Source organism: Physella acuta, unplaced genomic scaffold (genome assembly GCF_028476545.2).
Source record: "Physella acuta isolate Inbredline_101_S28 unplaced genomic scaffold, ASM2847654v3 ptg000009l, whole genome shotgun sequence".
Lineage (NCBI taxonomy): Eukaryota > Metazoa > Mollusca > Gastropoda > Physidae > Physella > Physella acuta.
Window position 1 is genome coordinate 200,280 of NW_026731529.1, and position 27,079 is coordinate 227,358.

Genomic DNA, 27,079 nt, shown 5'->3' on the forward strand with positions numbered 1-27,079 from the left:
CATGTACAACCAATCAATGTTTGTCTTACGAAAGTGATCGATCATTGAGTTCATGTACAACCAATCAATATTTGTCTTACGAAAGTGAAACTTCAGGTTATAGCTTAGGCTAAGAGGCGTAGCGAGGGGGAGGGGGGTGCGGACCCCACCGGGTGACATCAAGGCAAAAAATAGCAAAATATATAGAGAAAAATTTGAGGATGTGCAAATTAAAAGTTTGAAGGAGGGGGGGGGGGTGCAAATCGAAAGTTTAAGGGGGGGGGGGGGTGCAAATCGAAAGATTGAGGGGGGGGGGGTGCAAATCGAGAATTGAAAGTTTGTCCCCGGGAAGGGTCGCTACGCCTCTGGGGGGGGGGGTAACACTATTAAGTGCCGCGCCGGGTGACACCTGATCTCGCTACGCCACTGCTTAGGCTTAAACTTTAAAATAAAAAAAAAGTTAATTTCAAGTTTTCTTGCAACATTTAGATCTATAACATCGATTCTAAAAAAAACTAAATTTCTGAATTGTAATTAGGCTTAAGTTTTATTTATATTTCGTTTTCTATCGATTTGATAGCAAAATCTAAAAGTAAAAAAATAAAATAAAAAAAATTAAAACAATAAAAACACGTAATTTACCCATGTTAACAATAATTAAACCCACTTTGTTAAACTTAGCTGTATCTATTAACCAAAAACCACTTTTGCCAGTGTAGCTAAACCTATGAGAAATTCCATAATCTGAACTAGCTCTAGATCAACTCAACCCAGTGTTCTATTTTTAGACACATTAAAAACCTAAACCGCACCGAGCACCATTTGACACAGGTGTTTGGTAGAGTAAGCGGAAATGACACTAACCATAGGATTTCCTCCGCTCTTGCTTGTGAAAATCATTTTAGCCTCTGTGTTGTACACATAAGACTTTACATTACCTAGACACAAGCTTTTTTCTTACGTGTGCTTTGTCATAAGAATATAGATATACAATATAAATTTAGGTGCGTATGAACTCAGAACAGGATTTTGTTTTAATTTTATTGACAACCATAATTCAATACATCTAACCAAATCACTATCAGCTTAATATAGTAGAAGGAAGCGAAAGACTTATAAATACTCTTATTATTCTTATACTTTATATTTTATAGTCTAAATCCGGTACTAGACCTAGATTAGATCTAATCGAATCGACGCCAAAGAGAATAGTCTAGAAACCGAAACTGTTCGAAAGGTCCATTACATGTTAAATAATGTACACAATTTTATGTATTTGATGTTTTTTAGTATTGTTTGTAACTAAACAAATTTTGTTCAATAGCCTAAAACAATTTGGTTAATATCATTTTGTCTCTGGGAATATAAATAAGTAGCCCTTAACTAGGCCAGGTGGTTTAACAAAGCGGGAGTGATCTCCCCTAAACTTTCTCGAATATTCTTATATAACACTACAGGGATGGCAACTCGGGATATAGACATGATTTTTAATCCATTTTTTCATTACTCAAACTTATAAAAATAGAATAGAATCTCGTAGAAATAAGAATAAGTGAACAGCAAACAATGTGTGTATAATAGTGAGGAGTATTAGTACTTTATAAATTCATATGCATTTTTTGAGAAATCGGAAATAGCGTTAAGTACAATTTCCGATAAACGGAAATCATTCAAAATTTGACAGAAGGCAGATAATTATATCGTTTACTTATAAGTGAAATTTTGTTTATCTATCTGAAACTTTACTCAAGTTAAAGGCTTTTGAAAAGCCAAAACAATAAGAAGTTCCAATTCTAGTTACCGGAAATCGCTGACAAGTTACCGGAAATTGCTGAAAAGTAGGTGTTAAGTTCCAAAAAAGTGTTTCGATTTATAATTAATATTCATTTTAATTCTCCACATTTTCAGGTACTACAATGACTAAACGGTTAAATCTCCACACACTAAAAGTGTTGACAAGCGTAACAGTTATCTTTTCAATGGTCTCTCTTATCCTATTCAGCCAGCTCCGATCTAGATATAACAAAGAAAGATCATTGAAAGCATGGACTTTACAAAAATTCAGAACGAAGCTGAAAAAACTGGGATACGAACCGGTGGAGGATCACGCTTTCAAATCCCCGTTCATCATAAACCCGAACCTCTACCCTCAAGTCAAGCGCGCCAATCAGACCACGAAAATTATATCCATATACAACTGCCCGAAATTTTTCAAGAACGATGCTTGTGATGCGTATAACAAGGACTTCAAGGACTGTGAATACAAATGCATTTTAGATTTAGAAGGGCACAGGCACCTTGAAGCGGACGTTCTTGTTTTCTTTACCGGCTATCGTAGCTCTACTCAACCGGTGAGGCCGCCAGGTCAAATCTGGGTCAAGGCTATGTGGGAATCGCCAACTAATTATGTCTATCCAGGTAGTTTTTTTTTCTACGTCTTTTTGTCTTCTTCTTCTTCGCTCTTAATTTTTAGTGTTGGAAGGGATCGAGCCTTATCTGCCAGAAGTTTTGAACTCGAGACCTTTTTTCGAATTTATCAACCTTGCCGACTCGACCACGCCTCCATCACAATTAAGGATACGTGTCAACTGGTTATGCGCCATTGAGGCCATTCACTCCGATTTCAGCCTGCTTTTCTTTTAGGATTTGCTTCCTTAGCCTTTGTCCAACCAAGAACAAACTACAAAACAGCAGTTATTTGAATTAGGAGTTGTCTCTCCTAGAAGAGTGGCTGTCCCCAGCTAACGAGCCTCATCTGCCCGAGGGTTCGAACTCGAGACTTTTCGGTTTAGCAACCATGAGCTTTACGCCGTCCCCTAGTCTTTTTGTCGATTTGTGACACAATGTCTACTCACTCCACACTTTATTTTGTAGGAGTTCATTAATCAAAATTTCTTCAGAAACTCTAATTGTTATTTTGTGAGTTTTCTTAGCTACAAAAATACTTCAGAAACTCCAATTATATTTTTAAAAAAATCTAAAATAAATTCGTTATCGACGAGATTTAAAAAAAAAAAATCGAGGGTATATAGGACAAATGCAGTATGTCCATTTTTTTTGTGTGAAATTGGTGTACATTTCTACTTATATTGTCGATGATACAATCGAAAAAAAAACTCATGTCAGAAAAGTAGAATGTAAATATTTTATGAGGGTTTAAACATAATATTTTACACTATTTTAATATTGGAATGAGATTTATAAACTCACTTTTCTCGAGATTATGTTTTTTTTGGACAATACTGCAATTATAAAGTATTTGTGAATGTTTTTTTTTGAAAATGCTTTATGTACATATTTATAAATATATACCTTCCCTGTTTATTTTCATGTTAAAAAATTAATGTATTTTTTTCACCAAGATTATTGTAGATAAAATACTTAAAAAAACTTTTTAAAAAAACCACGTTTTTCTTGTGGACTAAAAAGTAGAAAATAATTTTTTCTTTTGTGCTTCCTCGAGCTGTGCAGGTTCTTGTGATGACTGACAAAAAACGTGGGTACGTTCACCATCAAATTTCCCGACCCATCTGCCCGACCCACGTTTTTTGTCAGTCATCACAAGAACCTGCACAGCTCGAGGAAGCACAAAAGAAAAAATTATTTTCTACTTTTTAGTCCACAAGAAAAACGTGGTTTTTTAAAAAGTTTTTTTAAAGTATTTTATTTTCTCCTTTTTAGTCCGTTGCTACACATGAAACACGTGGTTTTTAAAAAAGTGTTTATAAATACACGGACTAAAAAAAAAATCTTGAGCGACCAGGATTCGAACCTGGGTTGTCGCGGCCACAACGCGAAGTACTAACCACTATACGATCACGGCCAGCGCGCTCACATCGATTGGGGCCGAAGTAACTGTATCAATAGGCCTCTAGTCTTGTCGGTATCTTTAGAAATCATGTCCTCAATTTTATGGTCCTTGGGGCGTAATTAAATTAAGCTAATTACGGTCACTAATTGCTAGTTTTTATGATTACATCTGAAATTGTTAGGCGAAAGTAGCATGCATGCCAAATTTCAGGTCTCTAGAGCAATCAGAAGTGGGCTAATTTTCGATGTCAATTTTAACAACAAACACACAAACGCGAAGCTGAGTTAATAAAAACGTGTTAATAATAAAATACTTAAAAAAAACTTTTTAAAAAACCACGTTTTTCTTGTGGACTAAAAAGTAGAAAATAACTATTTACATACATTTGATGACAAAAAACGTGGGTACGTTCACCATCAAATTTCCCGACCCATCTGCCCGACCCACGTTTTTTGTCATCAAATGTATGTAAATAGTTATTTTCTACTTTTTAGTCCACAAGAAAAACGTGGTTTTTTAAAAAGTTTTTTTTAAGTATTTTATTTTCTCCTTTTTAGTCCGTTGCTACACATGAAAAACGTGGTTTTTAAAAAAGTGTTTATAAATACACGGACTAAAAATCTTGAGCGACCAGGATTCGAACCTGGGTTGTCGCGGCCACAACGCGAAGTACTAACAACTATACGATCACGGCCAGCGCGCTCACATCGATTGGGGCCGAAGTAACTGTGTCATTAGGACTCCAGTCTTGTCGGTATCTTTAGAAATCATGTCCTCAATTTTATGGTCCTTGGGGCGTAATTAAATTAAGCTAATTACGGTCACTAATTGCTAGTTTTTATGATTGCATCTGAAATTGTTAGGCGAAAGTAGCATGCATGCCAAATTTCAGGTCTCTAGAGCAATCAGAAGTGGGCTAATTTTCGATGTCAATTTTAACAACAAACATCCAAACAACCAAACAAACAAACGTGAAGCTGAGTTAAGAAAAACGTTTTAAAAACTAATGTTAATGTTTGCAAACTTTTGTGAGGTATTATTTGCTTATACACCTACATTTCTGACTCTATGGTAATTATTCTTACCCAGCCCCAGAGGCGTAGCGAGGGGGGAGGGGGGCGGGGGGGGGGGTGCGGATCGCACCAGGTGACACCATTTAGGGAGGTGACACCAAGGCAAAAAATAGCAAAATATATATTGAAAAACTTGAGGGGGGGGGGGTGCAAATCGAAAATTTGAGGGGAGGGGGGTGCAAATCGAAAATTTGAAAGTTTGTCCCCGGCAAGGGTCGCTACGCCTCTGGGGGTGACACCATTAAATGCTGCACCGGGTGACACCCGACCTCGCAACGCCACTAATAATAAGGTTACGTATCTTCAGGGAATTTCAGCCAATGGCGAAATGTGTTCAACTGGACTTTTAACTACAGGGTCGACTCGGATATTTTTGCACCAAATAACCTGTTCGCTTGGCGGGATAGAGACCAGTTATTGAGCAAAAAGACCTACCGTAAGAATTTAGTTCAAACGTTTATTTAAATGATTTTTGGTACATTTCTGCTTTATCCTTAATTACAATTTTGGACAGGATTTTCTCCATCAAAAGTTTTACGTGGCAACTTATTATGCGTCATTTAGGACGTTGAATTCCATTTCAGCCTGCGTTTCTTTTTGGATTAGCTTACATCAGAGGCGTAGCGAGGGGGGAGGGGGCGGGGGACGATGACACATGTCCCCGGGCGCCGACCTTAGGGTGGCGCCACCAAAATGGGTTGGAAAAACAAATTGAAAGTTTGAGGGGGGGGGGGGGTTGCAAATCAAAAGTTTGAGGGGAGTGCAAATCAAAAGTTCGAGGGTTGGGGGGGGGGGGCAAATCGAAAGTTTGAGGGGGGAGGGGGTGCAAATCGAAAGTTTGAGAAAGGGGGGGGGGGGTGCAAATCAAAAGTTCGAGGCGGGGGGGGGGGGGGGTTGCAAAGCGAAAGTTTGTCCCTGAGCGCCGGAAAGGGTCGCTACGCCTCTGGCTTACATAGCCTTTGTCTGTTCAGAAACAAACTACCAGGCAGCAGTTGTTTGATTTCGGAATTGTCTCTCCTAGAAGAGTGGCTGTCCCCAGCTCACGAGCCTCATCTAACCGGGGTTTCGAACTTGGGATTTTTCGGTTCAGGGGCGTCCATAAATGACGTCACACTCGTAGGGGGGGGGGAGGGGGGTCCGTACTTTTGTGACGGTGTGTGATGAAGCGAGGGGGGTGGGGGGTTCAGATGGTGTGACGTCACACTTTTGCATTATAAATAATGTGTCAGAAAACGAATTTTAGAAGTTATTTCGCGTTTTTGAAGATTGTTTGGATAAATTGCAACATTAATTGATTAAAATACTCTATTTTGACAGAGTTCAGACACGATTTTGGAAAAATATCGATGTTTAAAAAAATTCAACTGCAATTTTGAGGGGGGTTGTAGGCTGAGGTCTGACGTCATTTTAGTGGGGGTCTGGCTTTATGTGACGATGTGTGACGGAGGGGAGGGGGGGGAGGTAAAATCGTCAAAAAAAGCGTGACGTCATTTATGGATGACCCTCTTAGCAACCTCGAGCTTTACCGACTCGACCATGCCTACCCCACTTGAATGTAGACTGTTTAGTGGAAAAATAAGAATAGATGTGAAAATAAAATAAACACATAAAAAAGTGTTTAAAAAGAAAAAAAAATCCGCTCTAGTTACTTTGGCATAAATACAGAGTACTTACGGGAGAGAAGCAATGTTGTTCTAATTCACTGCAGCCAGAGGTACCATGTAGTTTTCTGAATTATCTCCCTTATACTGACGTGACGGTTTCATGGGTTAACGGCCCTGAATTTGTACACAATTATTTACATACAATTTCTCTTCCTTATAAATCCTTAAGACTTTTTTTGGTCCGGGTTATTTAATCGTTTGGGAGATTTTTCTCCAGATTTTTAAGTCGAGGTTTATTTTTGTTATTGGCGGTTATTTCTGGAGGGGGGGGGGGTCTGAATCTGGAGGTTAATGCCCAGTGTCTTTTAGTCCGACGCCACAAATGCTCAAAGATATATGTTAAATAACTTTAAAAACAGTACATTTATTTACTTATATTAAGTAAGGGACGGCGTGACCTAGGGGTCGTCCATAAATGACGTCACACTCGTAGGGGGGTCCGTAATTTTGTGACGGTTTGTGATGAGGTGGAGGGGGGGGGTTCAGATGGTGCGACGTCACACTTTTGCATTATAATAAAAGCAATGTTCGAAAACAAATTTTAGACGTTATTTCGCGTTTTAGAAAACTGTTTTAATAAATTGCAACAGGCATTGATTAAAATACTTTAATTTGATAGAGTTCAGACAAGATTTTTGGAAAAAATATCGATGTTTTAAGAAAAATTCAACCTCAATTTTGAGGGGGAGTTGTAGGCTGAAGTGTGACGTCATTTTAGGGGGAGGGGTCTGGCTTTTTGTGACGATGTGTGACGGAGGGGGAGGGGGGAGGTAAAAATCGTCAAAAATAGCGTGACGTCATTTAATAGCGCTAGATTGCAAATCCTGAAAGTCTCGATTTCAAAATCCTGGATTGAAGTCAGTAAAACTTACCTGAGTTCACTCAGCTCTGATGGGTACCTGACTCACGATAGGGAGATTAAGATACTCAGAATAGTTGTGCAGACATTATCCCTTCATATAACAAAGTCACAGATACAAGTGAACTCTACTTCAACTGCCCCGTGGACCGTCAGGTTCGAAAAAAGAGCGTAACTTACTATTAAATGTAATTCTCTTATTCATTATAAGTAACAGATTTTTTTTTCAAAATCGATTAATAGTGGAAATTGCTAGAAACAAAACAAAAATGGCAGTTTGGTGGGTTAGCAATTGTTATACACAGAGCAAGAGAGAGATTTTCACTAAAGAACTGAAGGTAGGCCTATATTCAACCCACTTTTTCTTAAAATACACTTTTAAAAAATATATTAAAGAAAAACGCATTAAAACGTTTTAATAACAAGCATTAATGTAATAAGGCACTAAAAAAAGAGAAAATATATAATTTTTTGATCACTCCATTACTACAAGTTTAAAGTTGATCAGTTCGAAAAAGTAAGATTTTTAAGCCTCCAATCAGTTTGTATGTTTGTCTTTTTCAGAAATACATTGACGTGGATATTTTCGGATACTGCGGACCCCTCAATTGCCCCAAAGCGACCAAAGAAGAGTGCGAAAAGATGCTGACTACCACCTACAGATTCTACCTCAGCTTCGAGAACTCGCTGTGCCGAGACTACGTGACTGAGAAATTTTTTCGAAATTTCAACCGGCATCACGTGATTCCGGTGGCCCGTGGCGGATTTAACTACCGGAAGTACATTCCCCCTGGGGGCTATGTGGACGCCTCGCAGTTCCCCAATGCGTCCAGTTTAGCGAGGCATCTGAAAAAGCTGGCGGCTAATAAGAAAAAGTACGCCAAGATGTTGAGAGAGAAAGATAAGCTGGTTCCGCTGAATAGGAAGTTTGATTGGTGCGACATTTGTAAGAAAGTACACACTAACAACAGGACGAAGGTTATCCCAAATATAGCAGTGTGGTCTCATTACAATAAGTGCCAGAAAGCGAGGGATTTGTAAAGTTTTGTTTAAGATTAGCCGAATCGTAGTCTTTACCAGCATCATCAATATCACCAGCACTATCATGATCATCATGAACATCATGAACATCATGATTATCCTTATCATCATTATCATCATTACCATCATTATCATCATTATCATCATTATCATCATTATCATCATTATCATCATTATCATCATTATCATCATTATCATCATTATCATCATTATCATCATCATCATTATCATCATTATCATCATTATCATCATTATCATCATTATCAGCATTATCAGCATTATCAGCATTATTATTATCATCATGATCATTATCATCAACACCATCATCACACCCTCATCACACCATCATCACACCATCATCATTATAGTCACCAGCATAGTCATCACTATCGTCGTCACCTTCAACATCATACCATCATCATCTTCACATCCACCACCACTATCATTATCATCATCACCATCATCACCATCATCTAGCTGCGCTTGTCAAAGATCCAGCCTTGTAATAAAGCTCTAGAGTATTCAATGTTTGCAACATGTCTCTATCAACTGTTGTTTAAGTTTATTGTGTTTTTATAGTGGGTTGTGTTAATCACAATCAATAGCTCAGTATGTAAAGGTCCCCATGTGTATAAGCCCATATTATTTTTTTTGTATGTTTAAAAAAACGTAAGGGTGTAGGCTATGTTTGATGATTTATTTGTTTTGCAGATCTTTGAAGGTTGTTAAAATTATTGTCTTATCGATAGTTAACGTGTTATTGGTTTAAAATGACCCTTATATTAAGTTCTAATGTATGTGTGAATATCTTATTTTTTATCGATTTATTCTGTGATGCAATTCTAATTTGTTTTTTGTTGCGAATGTGAAGCTCTCTTACCATTAATTTATCGTTGAATCTGCTTGACTGCCGTTAGTTTTAAATCGCATTATTAAACATAGACTGCATTCTCGAATTTGATGTTTCGTTTTTATTGACACGTACAATCGAGTTTCACTCTGCTTTTACGAAAAGTAAATTTATTCACGCTTTTCAACAAATATATATTTTATTTAGTTCATTCAGCAAATGTACACACTGTTTTTATATTTAAAATTTAAACCTAAAAGAGATTGAACATACTACATATAATAAGACGATTTGAATTGCAGTTCAATATTTTTACTGAAAAATTTAGTTATTTAAAAAGAGCAAGAATAATAAATCACAGATAAGTAAAAGAAAGTCGATTTAAATTATAGTAATTAGCACGGATTGACTTTTTTAAAAATGATGACAAACTAGCTCTAATTCATTGGTGCGGTTAGTCAACAGTTGATTGTTGTTGATGGTTTAAGTTCAAAACCCGCGTTCAATGACGATATTGTATCACAGGTGTACGTGTACGTGTACATGTGTGTGTGTATGTGTATGTGTATGTGTAAGTGTATGTGTATGTGTATGTGTATGTGTATGTGTATGTGTATGTGTATGTGTATGTGTATGTGTATGTGTATGTGTATGTGTATGTGCATGTGCATGTGCATGTGCATGTGTATGGGCATGGGCAAGGATATGTGTATGTTACGTGTGTGTGTATGTATATGTGTATGTGTATGTGTATGTGTATGTGTAATTGTATGTGTATGTGTATGTGTATTTGTATGTATATGTGCATTCGCATGTACATGTGTATGTGTATTTGCATGTGCATGTAATTATTCTTGTGATTGTTTTGGTCCTTGCTTTTTGTGCTTGTGCATGCGCTAATTTATGTGCATGAACTATGACATGTATATTTTGCTGACGCTGATGTCTTTATAATATGCCAGGTGGGTATAGCAGGGTTTTAAATTATCTTTGTAGTACTTATGGATCTCATTTACCGCGATCTGAAACATATACATTGTTATCACTAATTATTCAATTAAAAAAAAAGTACAATATTTTAAAAATTAATAGAAATATGAGTTTGTTCTAGAGTCTTACGCTGTTAAAGTTTCTTTTGTGTTCTTCGTACATAATTCTAGCGTTGAAAGGGATTCCCCCCAACACAATTAAGGATTGCATGTCAACCTGCAATGTACCTTATAGGCCGTTGACTCAGATCTCAGCCTGCTTTTCTTTTTGGATTTGCTTCCATAGCCTTTTTCCACCGAAGAACAAATTACAAGGCAGCAGTTGTATGAATTTGGAGTTTACTCTCCTAGATAGTTGCATTCCCAGCTATTGAGCTTCATCTGCCTGAGGTATTGAACTCAGGACTTATCGGCTCAGCAACCATGAGCTTAACCAACCCGACCAAAATGATCTGCTTTTTGAGGCGGCAAAATAATTAGCCTGGGATCGGATGAAATACGATGAAATAGTGAGACCCTATGGTCCATAAGGAGCAAAGAGGACTAAGTCAAATAAATCAAGGTATTAATAACAAAATAAACTCTCTCGAATATTCTAATATAACATAAGGTGGGATGGCAACACGGAATATAGACATGATTTTTGTTTTCTTAAACTTTTAAAAATAGAATAAAATCTAGTATAAAATAGAATTGCGCACCAAGCGAACGCCAAAACAATAGTGCACAATATTATTAGTACTTTATAAATTTACATGCGTTTTTTGAGAAATCGGAAATAGCGTAAAATAGTACTTACGGTCAATGGAAATTACTCAAAATTTAAAAAAAAAGGGTAGAGAATTAGATCTTTTACTTACATGTGAATTTTCATTTATCTAACTGAAATAGTACTCAAGTTATAGGCTTTTGAAAAATTCAAAGTAGAAAAAGTACCACTTCTGTTATCGAAAATCGCTCAAAAGCTGATAGATATCTACGATTTTGATAATATACTTATATTTGAAATTTCATCAACCTAGCTGTAACGGTACTCAAATTATCTTGTTTACAGACACACATAGACACACAGACACACAGACATACGGACAAAATTGCAAAATTATGTTTTCCGTATCAGTGAGGTGTAAAACGTCGAGATTTTTACAAATCTCGTTTTTTTTTGCAGGATTATAAGACTTTCTCTACACTTCGAATATACGAGAAAGTAAAAATCACTTCTCTTACCTCAAGATTAGGAGGCTTCATCCACATTACCGCAATAAATGGTTCGTTCTTTTGAAAAGGAAATTTGGTCCCATGTCGGAATACGTGACCGCCTGACCATTTCTCATTAAACTTTTCATCAATGCCGATGGCGTTTCTGCCAGTTTTATAAGTGCTGTTTGTCAGGAACCGAACCGAGAAATGTAGCGCGTAGTCGATTTTCCTCCACGATAAGCATTCTAGGTTAATGGCAAACCTTCAGTTGAAAAATAAACCAATTAAAGTGTAGATAGGGTATAGACATAGACAAACATATATTCATAATGTACTCATACATAAAAATTGAATATATATATATATATATATATAAAATTACATATATATATATATATATATATATATATATATATATATATATATATACATATATACGTATATACATATATACGTATATACGTATATATATAGATGGATACAAAAATATTATATATATATATATATATATATATTATGTATATATATATATATATATATATATATATATATATATATATAATAAGTATATATGAATTTATGTGTATATATATATATATATATATATATATATATACATATATACGTATATACATATATACGTATATACGTATATATATAGATAGATACAAAAATATTATATATATATATATATATATATATATATAATAAGTATATATGAATTTATGTGTACTTATATACATATACCTTTTACTGTATGCTTATTTAAACTGTATGCTTATATATATATACACATATATATATATATATATATATATATATATATATATATATATATATATATATATATATATATATATATATATATATATATATATATATATATATATATATTTAATACTGTATCAAGTGTCATTACAAATTTCTGTCGTTGGTTGGTGTACCGTGAATCACCAGTTTGTCTCCGTCAGATGATCTTTTAATTTTTGTTCGTTCGGGCTAATTTAAGAGAAAATGGAGTGCAGTTTAAATCATTTTTTCATTATATATCTGGTTGAAGTAGATCTCGATGTTTATAAATAAATAAATAAATAAATAAATCTATATATTTATTATTAAATATATACATGTATCTCTTAGACTCCCTCACACTCCTCTTACTCTCTCCCTTTTAGACTCCCCCTTGCACTCTCCTATCTTACTATCCCCACACATGTTTCTCTTAGACTTCCCCTCACACCAGCCTCTCTTACACTCTCCCCACACATGTTTCTCTCAGACTCTCCCTTACACCAGCCTCTCTTACACTCTCCCTTACACATTTTTCTCTTAGACTCTCCATCGTACTAAAAGGTGGTGCGATACATTCGCAACATGTGCAAATCCTACTCTTGAGATCAGAGCCGGCGTTAGGGGTACGCGGGGCCTATGGCCAACCATCCGCGCGGGGCCTTATATTTTTTTCTTTGGTGTTTAATTAAATAAAACATGTACAGTGAGGCGTTTTTTTTCCTTCTCAACGCTAATTAATATTTTTAACGATATATATGTATTTTTAAGCTGTTTATCAATGTCGTATTAACATTAAGACACTGATTAACAAATAATTTGTTTACTTAGAAGTGCTTTCGAAACGTTGCTTGTTTCTGTTAAGGCTTTTTGTTTGAAAAGTAAAAAATAAAACAGATATAAGTTTGAGACACGCATCAAAGTGACGAAGAACGTCAGCTTCAAACCTGATTTTTTTACATTGATGTTGAAAATCTTACCAGTACGTTCACAAACGAAGATCTACTTTTCTTGCCTTTCGTGAGGAAAATTCCATGATTATATCATCATAGTCCAAACTGGAGGCTATGTCTTTTTCTATTGACAGAATCGACAGGCCGCAAAGCCTGTCTTGGGACATCGTTGATCTCAAATAGTTCTTGATCAACTTCAGTTTGGAGAAACTTCTTTCGACGCTTGCAACTGTGACTGGAACTGTTAGCAAGATTCTGTAGGCGATCGCCGTATTGAGAAAGGAATCCCGAATACTCCAAATGTACTGAAGGCACTGTTTGGCTGACTTAATACCTTCGGGCAAAATTTCTCGAAACATTGTGAGCTCTGTACACAAATCTGCCCCGTCACGTGAGCTCACCGATCGCAACGCTATATCAAGATTCATGCAACTTTTTAACAAATCCTCATTATTTAATTTTCTCATTGAGTTTATGTTGTAGAGAAACCCAAAGAGTGAATCGTATTGTCGTAGCTGTTCAAATCGAGTGTTCATGCCAATAATTGCTTGATCCATTATACACAAGAAATACTCTGTTCTAAACTCATCTTCACTCTCAACAGTGGCATTCAAAGTGTGTGGATGTCGGGGAAAATAGCAAAACATTGATAGATTTCGGAATAAGCTCGAATCGTGAAAACACTGTTTACAGCTATAGATATCCAAATGAAATGACTCTCAAATGTAATCACGGACGCTCAGTAAGGTGGAACACTGGGGGGGGTGACAGTTGGTGGGGTGAGGTGAAGCCCGTGAAGGATAACTGTACATTTAAATCTATGGGATGCCAAACCCAAAAAAAAAATCAGTTCGGGTACTACGTTACTGGATCTCTGACCGCAGCCATTCAAGAGAAGGTGCGTGTTTATAGAGCGTCAGCGTATTACATTACAGGTTTAGACCGTGTTCTCACAAGAGAAGGTCCGTGTCTATAGAAAGTGAACCATGTGCTTCATGTTATTTATGAGTTTCGCGATGGCATGCTCGGACTGCCGGTAATTTAGACGTTTGAGAAATCAGGAGAACTTTACCATAAAACAGTCTCGGCCCGATGTATCAAACAGTATAGACTTTATAATTTGTTTAGTGTGCCTACACTATTTTAAAACAAGAATCACTATGGCCTTAACTATTATACTGAATATCCCTACACAGAGGCGTAGCGAGGGGGGGGGGGCGGGGGGTGCGGATCGCACCGGGTGACACCATTTAGGGGGTCGAGACCAAGGCAAAAAAGAGCAAAATATATAGAGAAAAACTTGAGGGGGGGTGCAAATCGAAAGTTTGAGGTGGGGGGGGGGGTGCAAATCGAAAGTTTGAAAGTTTTTTCCTGGGAAGGGTCGCTACGCCTCGGGGGAATGACACCAAGGCAAAAAAATAGCAAAATATATAGAGAAAAATTTAAGGCGGGGGGGGGGGGGTGTGTGACACCATTAAGTGCCGCACCGGGTGACACCCGACCTCGCTACGCCACTGTCCCTACAATTAATTAAAATAAACATGTGCTTAATCACTTTACGAATACCGTTAAAGTTTACCAAAATGAAAATGGACATAATTACTGTATAAATGCCCTTCAAAAATATAAAAATAAATACAAGTATAATGTATTTAAAGATGACCTGACAATATATAAAATAAATATGAACATAATTACTGAATGGATGCCTATAATTACACAAAAGATGCCCATACCGTGTATAAATTGTGATTTTAGGGATAAATACTCTGGATTTCCGGGGCATGTCCCCATCCGCTCTCCCCCCCCCCCCCTCCTCCCCTGCAAGCCATCATCAGGTCACTGACTGTTTACTACAGGCACCCTCGCCTGCTCACTAAAAAAAAAAAACGTCTTCAACGGTCCGCAAACAATAGGGTATCTTTTTACGTTTTTCCCGATTTTACCTCCCATGTCAGGTCGGGGGCTAATTCGCGACCGCCATCTCCAGTCACCTCAGGACAATAGCGAGTCGACCGTGCCAGCGATGTGTGACACTAATGTCTTTCTTTAGAATAACGGTCTGTCCCAGTCCATGTAGAGGATAACTCACTAACATCAGCCGTGGCCTCAGTTTTAACATTCAACAATTTCGGCCATTTCGTTGGGTTTTTTTTTTTTATTTAATTCAGCAAAGATTATTTAAGTTTACAAACTAATTCAGGCAACAATGGCGTTGCTGAAGCGCGGGGCCCCTTCAAGCGCGGGGCCTGCGGCGACCGCCCCGTTTGCCACCCCCTAACGCCGGCTCTGCTTGAGATTGATGAAAAAAAAAATTGGAAAAAAGATTCTATCTGTATTTTCACAAAACATAAGCTGGAGGTCTGACTATTTTATTATACTTACAGGTCGGTTATACTGAAAAATAACGAGTTAAACTATTTTATATAGTATATATATATATTTATTATAAGTATATAAATAAATAAAATTAAAAATATAAAAATATATAATAACTAACAAACAAATAAACAAATAAATAAATAAATAAAACATATTTATATACATATATATAAATCTATCTCTATCTCTCTCTCTCTCTCTCTCCCTATATATATATATATATATATATATATATATATATATATATATATATATATATATATATATATATATATATATATACATATATATATATGTTTATGTGTGCTAATATATGCTCTAGTATATTATATTATCAAGTTACAATTATGTTATGATGTCGTATGTGTTAGGTCTAGCTTTAGATGTATTCTCTACCCTTTCCTGTTTAGCGACTATCGATTTTTTTCCCTCAAGAGTATATTTTTTATTTCTATATATATATATTTCTATATATATATATTTGTATATATATATATATATATATATATATATATATCTATATCTATCTATATATATATATATATATATATATATATATATATATATATATATATATTTATTTATTTATATATATATATATATATATACAATATACATATATATATATATATATATATATATATATATATATATATATATATATATATATATATATATATATATATATATATATATACATATATATATATATATATATATATATATATATATACATATAAATATATGGGTGCGTTTATATGAAAGGCAAAAGCCATATAGGGTTAACCTCGAATTCTCCAGTTAAAATATCGATTTTGTGAACCAGCGTATTTAACTGCCTATACTTCCAATGAAGAAGAATTGAAAATTTAAAACCATCGGATTAAGCAAGTCACCATTAATTCAAATGTCAAGGCGTGCTGCTAGTTTATTACTCGTTAGCATTTAACTATGACCACTTGCTACTGGTTGTTGTGATGTCTTAATCCATGTAAATTTATTACTTATCGAAACAAGATTCCTTCTTTTATTCTGGGTTGAATTTATGTTGTAGGATTTAAACAACAAGTCCAACTTCGTAGAAGAACTGGACTGTTGTCTCTACAGTTCTGTGGGTTCCTCATATAGGTTTTCCTTGGGTGGCGTGTATAGATGCCAGGGTTTCGATAGAACTTGGCTGTATATCGAGCAGTCCCGAAGGACGTGCTCTGCATTCTCCGCGGCCCTGCCAAAAGGGCAAGTTTCACCAGACCCAACTTTTAGTTTTCATACATCTGCTGCTTCAGTCTGTTGCAGAGGCGTAGCGAAACTTCCCGGCGCCCGGGGACAAACTTTCGATTTGCACCCGCCCTCGAACTTTTCATTTACACCCCCCCTCAAACACTCGATTTGCATCCTCTCGAACATTACATTTGCACCCCCCCCCTCAAACTTTCAATTTGGAGCCCCCCCCCCCCTAAGGTCTGCGCCCGGGGACATATGTCCCCCTCCCGCCCCTCCCCTCGCTACGCCTCTGGTCTCTTGTGGCCTGTTCTGAGTCTGAAGTTAATGTGTTGTTCTTTAAGTGTTAGTTTGTGATATCCGTAGTCATTTTTAGGTGCGTCTCAGACCATATTTTAGATAGAGTTTTTAATTGTTAAAAAAAATTTCCTTTAGATGTAGCTAGATTTCTGGTTGTTCAATCTTTCCCCTAATTTTCACCAGCTGGTCCGCGATCTCATTTCCTTTTATCTGGCAGTGGCTAGGGATCCACTGCAGCACAATCTTGCTGCAGGTATTTTGTAGCCTTTCAAGTGCTGTCCTAAGTGATTGAGTATAGGACTCTTCCAGGCATCTCTTCAAGGGGCACCATCCCCCGAAGAAAGTCTACCGACCCCCCGAACGAAATGGAATTTATATAGAAAATATATACTTTTGACAGTGTCCGCCCCCCCCTCGGATATTGTGGTCCCCCCCCCCCACACGAAAATGTCAAGTGCATTCCGAGGAAAAAAGTTTGGAAGAAACACTGTCTGTCTCTGATAAAAAATATCAGATAGGCTGCCTGTGGCTATTAACTTTTCTAAAGTTTCTCCGTTTGGCCTCCAGAACTTCCATTTTTTATGTGTCATTATCAGCTGAGCCTTCTGTGTATGATCCAAGTATTATCTGTATTACTTTTATAACTTACCGAAAAAAGAATCCAATCTATTCGAACTTTTCCGCTTACATGCACATATTTAATAGAAGACGATGACACGGCCAAATTAAAAGTCACCATCGGCGAAGAATCAACATAGATCTGGTCAATACAAATGAACTACTTTTATTGTTTAAAAAAACGACATTTTTTTCTAAGATATATTGTAATGTTGCAATTAACAATGTATTCTATGGATTAGTACTGCCATTTAAAAAATGAAAGCATCAAACAAGTTTAAAAAAAAAAGAAGTAATTTAATAATAAACACGATAATTTATGGCGAAATTATCACGATATTTATCAGTTTATCATCAAATTAAATGAGGAGAGAATACCTTAATGTTGTTGTTGAAGATTATAAGTTTCAACAGGAATGTTTTCCCCCCGGTAAACAAAAAGTTCCCTTCAACTTCCATTTCAACGGAGACTCCTTTTTGTACCCGGGAACTCATAATAGTTTTTTTAGCTACTGTGTGCACGGTCAAAATCATTGGGACGTTCAAAGAGCATTGATTGGTTTCACACAATTTAACAATAAACCTAAAATGAATGAAGAACAAAGTTTGTATATATATATATATATATATATATATATATATATATATATATATATATATATATATATATATATGTGACGAGCGAACATTTATCCTGCCGACAACGCCAATTGTAACGAGCCAACAGTTACCCTGCTCGCAGCGCCAATTGTGACGAGCGAACATTTATCCTGCCGACAACGCCAATTGTAACGAGCCAACAGTTACCATGCTCGCAACGCCACATGTAATGAGACCTAATTGCCTGTAGTGCCACGTGTTAACGAGTTTAACCACTCATTCTAGACAACATTGACCACAGTATAGATACTCAAGATGCAGGTTCGCTATTGATCCTTTATTACATGAATCAAGAAATGCTTCATAATAACACAATAAATCAACAGGAATGCTTCTCAATAATAGTCTGAATCAACTGACCCCTAACAGTCCTTCACTAGGCTTTATATAACTGAATCCACATGTCTATAATCCTTCTTAACACAATACGGCTAACCCGTTCTATAACCGACTTGACATAGTCACACAGACTGACTGATCTAAGCGAGCGATGAAGGAGGCAAGAGCCTCGAAACGGGAAGAGAGAGGACGAGTTCTGCCGTCCCCTCCTATTTATGCCTTGAAATCGTAGTCGTACTTGTCTCCATTTCCGTAATCGATACTTGTAATCGATGTATCCGAATACTAATGTCGCAGTTTCTGACGTACCGTCCGATTCACTAAAACATCTGCGTCCCATCCATCAAAGTTGACAGCTCGTCTGAAACTTCTCGTACCGTTTCCCAAAATAGCACGCGTTGGCTTTGAGATTGTTATCAGACCGATCCAATAAGCCACCTGTTATGGTTGCGTCAGATTTCATACTGCGTCGCGGCTTCTCGTTCGTTATCATTTGTAACTGGTAGTTAGGCCTACCCCAGTTACATCCACCCCTGCTTTTTTTGTGTGTTTTCAACCACAAACAACGCCTGGCAGGTGCACTCCTCCAAAGTCAATCGCACAGTCGTAAAAAAAAATTTATTGTTCCACTCACTGTCCACGACGTTCCATTCGTATACGATTGACAGTTATACCTATTTCACATATCAACTGTGTCTACATCATCTTCCTGAGACACAAAACAGTTCTAGAATTCACATCCACCCTTTCCATTTGGTGCCTTCACCAGTTCACTTCTATAGCTCTTTGAACAGTCTGTTTTCATACCAGCGCGACCATGAAAGAATTGATGGTTGCTGACAAAAAATTTCGTATTCCTTCTGTTCCTTAAACTTCTCCGCGGACCACTTATCTGATGGTCTACTGTCTCTCTGCTTCTGGAGGGACCGGGATCCTCATTGTTGCCGGTATCCTCCCCTTGCGTATCGCGGTTGTTCTGTTGATGGTGATATGGTTCCGGAATGGGTATGTGAATTTCCGTTATAACTTCCGGTTCCCTAATTGTCTTGGGTTTCTCTGTGTGTAACTGCTCTTCTTGCCTATTCCAATATTTCTTTAATTGAGCAATATTCGCCCACCGATCCGGTTTGGCGTGATCGATGGGTCTTATCTTAAAGGGGCCACCTGCTGCTTTAGGCATCTCCACGACTTGCCATATCTCCTGTCCCCAGAGATCGTGGATTTTGTTTCTGCCTAACGGGTGGCTACGCAGTAATACCCTGTCATTCAGTTTGAGTGGCGGGTCCTTCGTCTGTATCGGCGGTTCCCTTCGCCGAGATTCATGTTCTAGTCTTTCCTGTACTACCCTGTACATTTCTCTAATTCTTCTCATATGTTCATTCACATATTCCAGTGCGGTGTATGAGCCAGTCATACTCTCCCTTTTTCCTAGGAACAAATCAAGAGGGAGTCGAGCCTCTCGTCCGAACAGCAACATGTATGGCGTAAAGCCGGTTGTGGCATGGGGTGTGCAGTTGTATAGATATACCAACTCTGGGAGAAAATCAGGCCAACGTTTTTTCTGTTCAGGTTCTAGCGTACGCAGCAAATCATGCATGCTGCGGTTGAACCGTTCACACTGTCCGTTTCCCTTCGGATTAAATGTGGTTGTTCTAGATTTGTTGATCCCGTAGTGGCTGCACAGTTGGTTAATTACTTCTGACTCGAAAGCCCTTCCTTGGTCAGAGTGTAATTGTCTTGGTATGCCATATTTGATGAACCAATGTTCTAATAAGACCTTTGCCACTGTTTTGGCAGTCTGATCTCGTGTGGGCACCGCCACAGTCCATTTGGTGAATACATCAGTCATTACCAACACATGTTCCGTCCCATCCGATGATTGCTCCAACGACGTAAAGTCCATAGCCACAATCTCTAGTGGTTTTGTCGCCAGTAGGTGTCCTGATGGCTGTCTCATTTTGACAACTGGCATTTTCGCATGCTGACACCTCACACAAGCCTCACAATGGCGTTTGACCTCCATTTCCATATTGGGCCAGTAACACCTCCGTCGTAATATTTTGTGCGTCCTGTCCTGACCTTGGTGTCCTGCCCTGTCATGTGCCAACCTTAGCACTTCTTCTCGTAATTGTCCCGGCACCACCACCTGGTGTATTGTGCCATCAATTTGGTCATGAATTCTCCGCATGAGAACACCATCCTTTATACTGAGACGGTTCCACTGACTCAGTATTTTCTTTGTTTCTCGACCAAATTGTTCTCTTTCCCTTCTTCCTGGGAATTTTTGTTCCTGGACGTATTTCAATAGCGGTTGTAAGCCACTATCCGTTCTCTGGGCATCTCTTATCTTTTTGTGATTAAGGCAATTAAAATCACTACTGTCCATATGTTCGGGTTCTGTGGATATGTGCTCCACCCCGGTCTGCCCGTTTTGCATCACTTGTACCCCATGAGGGATATCTGTTGACGCTCTGACCTCACATATTCCTGTCAGTGTTTCTTCCTCATCACCCGGTCTCTCGTAAGGATTCCTTGATAACGCGTCAGCATTACCATTGGACTGCCCTGGGCGATATTTTCTCTCCAGGTCAAAGAGTGCCAATTCTGCTGCCCATCGCTGTTCGATGGATCCCAACTTTGCTGTAATTTGAAGTTCTTTTTCAATATCTGATAATTTTTCTAGTTTGCCAACACTGTTCTGTTGTCCACTATTTTTATTTACTTCTTCCGATAACAGACACTCTAAAGATGAACATTTCTCCTGTGCTTTTAATTTGCATGAACTTTCCCTATCCAGTTTCCTGGTTAACATTGAGATCTCATTCTTAAGTCTACCAATTTCTTCCTTATCATCATTTTTCTTAGCCAACAAATTGTTCACTTGAAACTTTTCAACATTCAAGTTCATTTCACAGTTCATTTTTTCCATTAGTTGTGTTTTACCTTTCTTTTTCTCCTTACTGTGTTTCTTTGTCATTTTGTTTACCAAGTCATTACCTCGCCGCTCTGTAACCTTGACCTGCCCCACAGAGAGCGATCGTTTCACCGGACAGTGTTGTGCCATATGTCCGGGTTGTGAGCGGGACACGCAAATTGGTCGACCATCAGCCGTCCACCGGAGCGATGGACCGGCAGGTCGCGGCTGTCCAACCTGTCTCTGTTTTGTCCCGTTTTTGCCCTGATTCTCCGCTGTTGACCTGCTTTCCAACCACTTCAAGCGTTGGTCAACCTTCTCTAGGTGGGCCAACAGTTGAGCCATCATGGTCTCCATCGTGTCGGCCCCTGTGGGTGGGGATTGTCTCTGTTCAGGCACAGAGACTTTGTCCACCGAACAGTTCGATTGGTCCTCATCCTCGGACCTGCGGATCGCTGAGTTCCTGACCTGAAGGAAGGTCAACTGCTGGTCTCTGTGGACCTCCTCTTTCAACTCTCTCCTTAAGATCGGGGTTGCTAGCCCCTCGATGAAATGGTCCCTCAGTAGGCGTACATCAATGTCCGGTATTTTGACCTTTACCGAATCAAAGGCCCTGTTCATCCTGTGTGAGTACTCCATCACACTCTCCGCCATTCTCTGCTTTAAGCCCACGAATCCCGATAGCAGTTGCACTCCCGACCGTCTCTCCCCAAAGGTCTCCATAATCAGATCTAGCACCTTATCTGGATCTGATTGGACGGTCCTATCGTGGCACTTAACCTCTGCCCTAACCGTTTCACCTATACTGCCCATCAGCAGTCTTAATCTTTCCTCTGGTGACATATGTCTCGAGGCCCAGGCCGCTTTGACCTCTTCACTGAACCTGTTGGTTAAAGTTGGATCTCCGTCCCCGTAAAATTTGTTAATATGGGACTCTCTGGGTAGGACCACTATATGGGTCTGCTTCTCGTCCAGAGTAGACATTTTCTTCCTTAAGTACTAAAAAAAAGAGTTCTTTCTTACCGTGTGTGTATGAAAAATTTTTCCTCGTTCCTCAATTTTCACAGTTCCTGAATGTCCGAATTCACACACACACTAAACACAGTTATGCACAAGGTTGACTATAGGTGCCTTAAACGGCAAGTCTAGTTGAATTCATCCTGATCGCAGCGCCAATTGTGACGAGCGAACATTTATCCTGCCGACAACGCCAATTGTAACGAGCCAACAGTTACCCTGCTCGCAGCGCCAATTGTGACGAGCGAACATTTATCCTGCCGACAACGCCAATTGTAACGAGCCAACAGTTACCATGCTCGCAACGCCACATGTAATGAGACCTAATTGCCTGTAGTGCCACGTGTTAACGAGTTTAACCACTCATTCTAGACAACATTGACCACAGTATAGATACTCAAGATGCAGGTTCGCTATTGATCCTTTATTACATGAATCAAGAAATGCTTCATAATAACACAATAAATCAACAGGAATGCTTCTCAATAATAGTCTGAATCAACTGACCCCTAACAGTCCTTCACTAGGCTTTATATAACTGAATCCACATGTCTATAATCCTTCTTAACACAATACGGCTAACCCGTTCTATAACCGACTTGACATAGTCACACAGACTGACTGATCTAAGCGAGCGATGAAGGAGGCAAGAGCCTCGAAACGGGAAGAGAGAGGACGAGTTCTGCCGTCCCCTCCTATTTATGCCTTGAAATCGTAGTCGTACTTGTCTCCATTTCCGTAATCGATACTTGTAATCGATGTATCCGAATACTAATGTCGCAGTTTCTGACGTACCGTCCGATTCACTAAAACATCTGCGTCCCATCCATCAAAGTTGACAGCTCGTCTGAAACTTCTCGTACCGTTTCCCAAAATAGCACGCGTTGGCTTTGAGATTGTTATCAGACCGATCCAATAAGCCACCTGTTATGGTTGCGTCAGATTTCATACTGCGTCGCGGCTTCTCGTTCGTTATCATTTGTAACTGGTAGTTAGGCCTACCCCAGTTACATATATATATATATATATATATATATATATATATATATATATATATATATATATATATGTTTATGTGTGCATTTAAGTTGTGTTTATGTTACGCGTGTTTCGTCTGCGCTAGCGTTTGTGTTTGCTTTTTGTTTTTATTTTTTTCCCATTTGCATTTGTGTTTTCGTTTGTATTGTGTAAGTGTTTCCTTTTAAGTTATTTTTTTGTGTGTTTGTTTTTGCGTGTTGTGTTTGTGTTTTTGTTTGTAATTTTTTTGCGTTTGCATTTGTGTTTGACTTTGTGTTTGCGTTTGCGTTTGTGTTTATATATATATATATATATATATATATATATATATATATATATATATATATATATATATATATATATATATATATATGTATATCTTTACCGCAGTTAAATTTACCTTAGCTCACTTCTCAAACTTTCCTTTCAATATTAACATTTTTTCTCAGCCACTTTTACAATCACATAACCACACCTAACCTATCTAATGTTTATCTCCTTAGACCTACCTCATCTCACATCACCTAATCTCACTTATCATTGTTCATAAATGTAAAATAACTGAACTATTACATTGTTTTATTGCGATAATCAATACAGTAAATATTAATCTTGAATCAAGAAAATGACTTTAATTGAAATTCTATCATTTTAATGTTTATACATTCTCTTACTTGTGGGATTGCGGAGGAACGGATCCTTCAATTATAATCTCTTTGCCGTTAATCATGGGAAAACGTATCTCATCAGTGTATGGTAGTCGGTACTGAGTTAAAGGAAATAACTTTCATTTAGTTTTAAACAAATGCTTACGGAAACGAGCAACTAAAATTTAGGCTCTTAAAATTTGACGTTTTCTTTCAGCTTACGGAAATGGACATAAAAAATAAAAGCTCTTAAAATCTGACGTTTTCTTTCAGCTTAGGGAAATAGACATAAAAAATAAAGGCTCTTAAAATTTGACGTTGTCTTTCAGCTTAGGGAAATAGACATAAAAAATAAAGGCTTTTAAAATTTGACGTTGTCTTTCAGCTTAGGGAAATAGACATAAAAAATAAAGGCTTTTAAAATTTTACGTTGTCTTTCAGCTTAGGGAAATAGACATAAAAAATAAAGGCTTTTAAAATTTGACGTTGTCTTTCAGCTTAGGGAAATAGACATAAAAAATAAAGGCTTTTAAAATTTGACGTTGTCTTTCAGCTTAGGGAAATGGACATACAAAATAAAGGCTCTTAAAATTTGAATTTGGTTTCACTCCAGGACACATTTTTTTAATAGATAGGAAACTACAGAAAATTCCATGTTTAATATCGACATACTTATCTCATTCATATTTGGTTTCAAGTTAGTTTATGAATTATGACATAAAAATGAAAATCTTTATATTAAGAGATGTAATTGAAAGAGACTTATATATTTTACTATGACGCTGAAAGCAATGAAGCAAAAAACTATAAACAAATAACTAATATTACGTTATATCAAAGTTTAAACATAAAATATAAAAAAAATACTCTACAATAATTTACTATGGCTTTATTTTTGAAAGTAATAAAGCAATCAACTATAACTAATAAATAATACAATTTGTCTATGAAAGTTTAAATATAAACAAGCAAAATAAATATACTATTTTCGAAAGCAGCGAAAATATATATAATATAAATTTATAACTGGTACTTCGTGTCTATCAAAATTTAAACATTTATAAGCAAAATTGTACAATAATACTATGCTAATACTTTTAAAAGCAACGAAGCGATATACTTTCAATATATAAATGATACTAAGTGTCTATGGAAGTTTAAACATTATAAAAAAATACACTAATAGTATGATACTGCATTTGAAAGCAACGAAACAATAATCTATAAACACATACATGAAACTACTATCAGAAGTTAAACATTCATAAGCAAAAACATATTTTAATACTATGGTAGTACCTTTGTAAGCAACAAAGCAATATACAGTAGACATATACATAATACTAAGTGTGTATCAAAAGTTAAACAATTATAGGCAAATACGTACCTGTCTTGTGTTTTGAAAACTTTGTGACCTTTTAGCATGGTCGTAAACTCCGTAAAGTGAACTATTGTCTTTTGTTTGTTTTGCGCATGTGCGGTAGACAGACAGCGAAATAAAAAGGAGAATAGACATCACGTGATGCAGCACCATCTTGGTCTTGTTACGTATCTAAACGCATCATTGAGAAAGTTTTTTAAGTTGCGTAAGATATGAAGTAAATAAAAACATTACTGTAGGAATTGTCTTCTGTTATTTCAATCGTAGGTGTAAATAGTTACTTCGTAATGGCATGTGAAAACTCGTGCACTTTTGTTAAATGTCATTTAAAATTGTCATTGGCATAAAGTAAGCTATTAAGTTAGGTATAATATTTTACCTTTGGGAATCTATTTTGGTTAAAGATTACAGAAAATCTGTCATTACTCGAATACAGTTATCATGGGAACGAAACAGTAATACATCGTAATTTTACACGCGTCCTTTCATTTAGATAAATTGTCTTTGGCATGTAGTAAACTGTTATAGTAGGTATACTATTTTGCCTTTGGGAATATATTTTGGTTAAAGTTTACGGAAAATCTGTCAAAGAACCGTTTCCATAGGCAGGCCGGCGCTACCTATAAGGCGAACTAGGCGGTCGCCTAGGGCGCTGTCCGTAGGGGGGGGGGGCGCCAAAATGGGTTGGAAAAACAAATTGAACGTATGAGGGTGGGGGTGCACATCGAAAGTTTGTCCCCGGGCGCCTGGAAGGGTCGCAACGCCTCTGATAATACGGGGGCACGAAAAAAATTTCGGGGGAGGGGCGCTTTTAATACGTTTTGCCTAGGGCGCTAAATAACCTGACGCCGGCACTGTCCATGGGAACTAAACAGTAATACATCGTTATTTTCTACGTGTTTTTTCATTTGAATATAGGTGGCCTTTTGACAGGACGAGTTTTCTAAAATTGTGTCACTGTTATGATGCATGTTATAATCTATGCTATAGATTGGCGCGAATGAATGTTGGTGCGAAAGGTATGTTGAACGCAAGGAATGATGACGCGTATGGTGCGACAGTGACGTTCTGGTGTAGAGACTGGTTGCTTGGTATTGTGCGTGAGTTAGAATGATTTTCTTGGCTTGGCGGAAGTAGGTACGTGAGTTGGGAGTACAGAATTAAAGATAAGAAAAGAAGCCTGCGTTCCTCTCATTAATTGGTGGTCGTCTATGTGAACGATGGTACGATGCATGTCTGTGAACACGACATCTCCAGATGGTAGTGGTTAAGACAAAATGGTATTGAATCAAATAATCAAGCCACTCACTCAGCGTAACAGTCACTATGTTTTTTGCTTATTCTTTAAAAATAGCCTACTGTTGTGTTCTGACGA

The 27,079-nt window shown here is 37.3% G+C and overlaps 2 protein-coding genes across 2 annotated transcripts; one reads left to right on the forward strand and one right to left on the reverse strand.

Moving 5' to 3' along the window:
* The first annotated feature begins 903 nt into the window (after window positions 1-903).
* On the forward strand, window positions 904-8,440 carry LOC131928852 (alpha-(1,3)-fucosyltransferase C-like). The gene is made up of 5 exons (XM_059285037.1): window positions 904-983; window positions 1,888-2,397; window positions 5,171-5,299; window positions 7,630-7,724; window positions 7,951-8,440. The coding sequence occupies exons 2-5, from the start codon at window positions 1,896-1,898 to the stop codon at window positions 8,425-8,427; spliced, it is 1,203 nt and encodes a 400-aa protein (XP_059141020.1). The 5' UTR covers window positions 904-983; window positions 1,888-1,895; the 3' UTR covers window positions 8,428-8,440.
* Window positions 8,441-9,924: 1,484 nt separating this feature from the next.
* LOC131928938 (uncharacterized) lies at window positions 9,925-12,808 on the reverse strand. Its single transcript, XM_059285150.1, has 4 exons — window positions 12,773-12,808; window positions 12,386-12,465; window positions 11,494-11,728; window positions 9,925-10,299 (listed from the first exon to the last, which is right to left on the reverse strand). Exons 1-4 carry the CDS (start codon window positions 12,806-12,808, stop codon window positions 10,192-10,194), a joined length of 459 nt encoding a protein of 152 aa, XP_059141133.1. The 3' UTR covers window positions 9,925-10,191.
* Window positions 12,809-27,079: the final 14,271 nt, after the last annotated feature.

What these genes read in the sequence shown, in the direction of transcription:
- LOC131928852 (XM_059285037.1), top strand. Translation starts at nt 1,896, where the DNA reads ATGACTAAACGGTTAAATCTCCACACACTAAAAGTGTTGACAAGCGTA. An exon ending in AACTAATTATGTCTATCCAG is followed by an intron (nt 2,398 to 5,170) that starts GTAGTTTTTTTT and finishes ACGTATCTTCAG; the next exon opens with GGAATTTCAGCCAATGGCGA. An exon ending in ATTGAGCAAAAAGACCTACC is followed by an intron (nt 5,300 to 7,629) that starts GTAAGAATTTAG and finishes ATCGATTAATAG; the next exon opens with TGGAAATTGCTAGAAACAAA.
- LOC131928938 (XM_059285150.1), bottom strand. Translation starts at nt 12,808, where the DNA reads ATGGAGAGTCTAAGAGAAAAATGTGTAAGGGAGAGT. An exon ending in AAAAATGTGTAAGGGAGAGT is followed by an intron (nt 12,466 to 12,772) that starts GTAAGAGAGGCT and finishes CTCTTAAATTAG; the next exon opens with CCCGAACGAACAAAAATTAA. An exon ending in TGAAGCCTCCTAATCTTGAG is followed by an intron (nt 10,300 to 11,493) that starts GTAAGAGAAGTG and finishes TATATGTTTCAG; the next exon opens with ATCGCGGTAAATGAGATCCA.